Source organism: Heptranchias perlo, chromosome 1, assembly GCF_035084215.1.
Source record: "Heptranchias perlo isolate sHepPer1 chromosome 1, sHepPer1.hap1, whole genome shotgun sequence".
Lineage (NCBI taxonomy): Eukaryota > Metazoa > Chordata > Chondrichthyes > Hexanchiformes > Hexanchidae > Heptranchias > Heptranchias perlo.
Genome location: NC_090325.1, coordinates 157,820,785 through 157,824,566, shown reverse-complemented (window position 1 = coordinate 157,824,566; position 3,782 = coordinate 157,820,785). Strand labels below are relative to the sequence as shown.

At 37.0% G+C, this 3,782-nt stretch overlaps 1 protein-coding gene across 1 annotated transcript; it reads left to right on the top strand.

The window, feature by feature from the left end:
• Positions 1-378: 378 nt before the first annotated feature.
• LOC137321194 (neuropeptide Y receptor type 2-like) lies at positions 379-1,545 on the top strand. Its single transcript, XM_067983525.1, has one exon. The coding sequence runs from the start codon at positions 379-381 to the stop codon at positions 1,543-1,545; it is 1,167 nt and encodes a 388-aa protein (XP_067839626.1).
• Positions 1,546-3,782: the final 2,237 nt, after the last annotated feature.

Sequence of the window (3,782 nt, the reverse complement as noted above, 5' to 3'; positions counted from 1 at the left end):
AGCTTGGGCTGATTCAAGATATAAATGGGACAAATCTCAGCCATTCAAAACATTGATCCTACTTAGATTGTTTTTAGATTGTTTCTTATTTCGATTTTGTTGATCCCAAGTACCTCCAAGTACCGGTGTCTTTATGATCCATTAGTGTTCCCACCGTCTCCTTATCAGAGTTGTTTCTTATAGCCTGATCCAACTAGAAGGGTCAGAGAATTGTTGAATTTACATTCTCTCAAAACGACAGGGCTTTGTCGCCAAATATTTAACTATTCGAACAATAATGTTACATAGGTATGAGTCAGGTACTGATACGTTTGTTTTGTACTTTTTTTAGAGAAAATTAAAGAAGTATGAACATCTGAAATGCCTTTATTGTAAAAAATGGGCCCTTTAGAATCAGAAAGTGGGGTCAACATAACCGAGGAGAGAGAGCAGGGAGCAGAAATGGATCTAAAGAACAGGGAAGAAGACATCACCCCACCATTTAACGAGCTGTATCCTCCTGATTTCTCAATTAATGACAGCACAAAATTACTTGGGGTGCAAATAACACTCATCCTAGCCTACTGTTCCATCATCGTCCTAGGGGTTGTGGGTAATTCACTGGTAATATATGTAGTTATCAAGTATAAAAATATGGGAACAGTGACTAACTTCTTTATTGTAAACCTCGCAGTGGCTGACTTAATGGTGAACACAATGTGTCTACCTTTTACACTGGTGTATACCCTACTGGGTGAATGGAAGTTCGGGTCAGTCTTGTGTCACCTGCTTCCATATGCCCAAGCTCTCAGCGTCCACGTGTCTACAGTAACTCTCACTGTCATCGCTCTGGACAGACACCGTTGCATCGTCTATCACTTAGAAAGCAAAATCTCCAAGAAAAGATGTTTTATCATCATAAGCATCACCTGGCTTGTTAGCGCTGTTTTGGCTTGTCCTCAAGCTATCTTCAGAGAATACTCAGCGATAGAATTTGACGATCTGAGAATGCAAGTATGTTCAGAAAAGTGGCCTAATGGGAATGACGGTGACGGCACCCTTTACAGCGTCTCCATGTTACTCCTGCAGTACGTGTTACCCCTGGTGATTATATGTTATGCTTACATTAGGATCTGGACCAAATTGAAAAACCATGTCAGTCCGGGGGGAGGGAATGATCGCCAGCTTAGGAGAAGAAAAACAACCAAAATGCTGGTGATGGTGGTTGTGGCCTTCGCCGTGAGTTGGTTGCCGTTCCACGTATTTCAGCTTGCAATTGACATTGACAAGAAAGTTTTGGATCTAAACGAGTACAAATTACTGTACACCATATTTCACGTGATAGCCATGTGCTCCACCTTCGTCAATCCGCTGGTCTATGGGTGGATGAATAAAAACTACCGCAACTCATTCCTCACGGTGTTCAAATGCGAGCAGAGACTTGATTCCATTCATCCGGAAGGTACAGCAAAATTTAAAACCAAAGAGCGTACAGAGTTGAAGGAAAATACAGAGGCAAAAATCTGCCTATCGTCCCCCGGTACCCAGCTTACTGAATCCAACTAGCCAACCATTGTTTAAAAAGTATTTCATAGCACAATGTGAACTTTCATCATCTAGCATCTGGTGAGCACTAATCTCCAAATCTCTCTTCAGACAATAGTTGTGGAGGAAAACCTCGACCATTAACACAGGGTACTGAAAGTCGACAGTAAATTTTAATACCAGCTTCTAGTAAACATACATGATGTGCTCCGCATGCTTTCTTTCGGGTTATTGATCAACGTTGATTAACTAGTATATGGGGAAAATAAAAAGTACTCAAAATCTGTCTAGTGCCACTCTAAGAAGTGATTGGTTTGGTTCTTTGTTACATATCTCAGATTTCAGAGCACTTTACAGATGAACACTTACTGTATTATTTCCAGTTTACATACTTGACCAGTGAGTTGACCAGTCCAAACCCTAAACCTCCTACAAAACTAAACAAAGTTAGTTAGAATAGGCTACAATTATTATATGTAACAGTTGCAGCACATACTGGTGGCTATTTTCAAGTTAGGCTTTGTTTGAAAACCTAAAGGTACCCATCAATGGACTGAAAGTGTATACCACATAAATAAAAATGCCAGTGTGCTTGATTGTGCATTTTTGAAGGCGGGATTATTATACCATACTGTAATTTATTTCTTGTTGCAAATGTGTTTATCTAAAATAAAATATTATTTGATAATATGCTATGTAAACGATCTGATACATTTTAAAAGAAGTGTATAAAAATTTTGGATCTGAAGCATTAAAACCATTGTTATGTTGAAAATGTGTTAAGTATCACATTTGAAATACTTTTGAGTTTTTATTTTTGATGTCTATTACCATCCAGATCCCCAAAGTAGCATTTATATTTAATATATAGGATATTTGAATATTCCAAGCTTGTTATTATGTTATCTTTTGCATAATGATATATCTAATAATTAAAGCATTGCCCTGAGGCAGACATAAAATGCTATAATAAAATATACTGTGACCACTGCTTAATGTTGTGATATGTTAAATGTTTATGCATGAAAATGCAGAAATAATGTGGAATACATACCAAGAATTCTTATTTTTGATAATATACACGATAGTTCAATCATTGTACACTAATTGTGCTATCATACTTGCTACTGTTTCATGCCAATATTACAGATGTAGGATGTAATTGTGAAGTTTCATTACACAATCTATGTGTTCATATCACTGATTCCAAAATATAGAACAGAAATATTGTGATATTATCTATTGCACAAAATACATACTGGAATGATAGCAAATTTCTGTTATGTATGCACATTAAGATGGAATGAAAAGAAAAAAAATATTTCCAGGCTTGTGCATACCTGAGCTACTATACCATTGTTTACTAAATAAGATGCAAAGCTGCAATTATTTGGATGTGGCAGGTCATTGAGAGGAATGTGTATTACCAAGATTACATCATAGTTTGACTCTATATGAAATTATTGTCCATTTAAAATAAAGGCTTAAAAACATATATGTGCATCTTTCTAATTAGTTGCCTGATGTATTTATTATTGGCAGTTATATATCAATTATAATTGTTCTGTAGTTTCCATTTCCCTATTTTTACAAGTGCACCGAATGAAAACATAGCCAAGGGCTGACCTGCGTCAGGGAGTGAGTAGGGAGGGGAAAATTGGTCAATGTTTCTGCTTCTGACACTATTCAATGATCCCTGCTCTAAGTGTATGCGTGAATAGGAAGTGAGGACAGAATTGTGCACAACTTTGATACCTCCTGTGATCAAGTGATCTGCTAACACAAAGCTAACACATTAATAAAGACCATAATTAAGCAACATACTAGGGGATGGCTATTATCCATGGAACCAAACCCAAGCAAGGACACAACACCTTCAGAAGAGGACAGGTAAATTGACAGGAAACATGATGAGAGAAGGGAATCAAATGAAAAAGTATTGAACACATTTCGAAAAATATGCTCAATACATTGGCATTGTGCAAAGTACAAACACCGAGATAAAATACAAGTATGCGTTGAGATATTCTTAGTTGCTTTCTGAGGATAGTATTGCTGCTGTGTGATTTGTTGCAAATTCAAGTTTTCTAAAAATAACACTTGTGCAGGGGCTTGATCCCAGTGTCTAAGACTGCGCAATATGCCATCAGGTATGGTCTGAAAAACAAAGAAAAGCTGTTGAACAATTTCTTGCACGATCAGGAATAAGTACTCTACTTGAACCTTAACAAATTTTTTGTGATGGAACATGGCAGGGT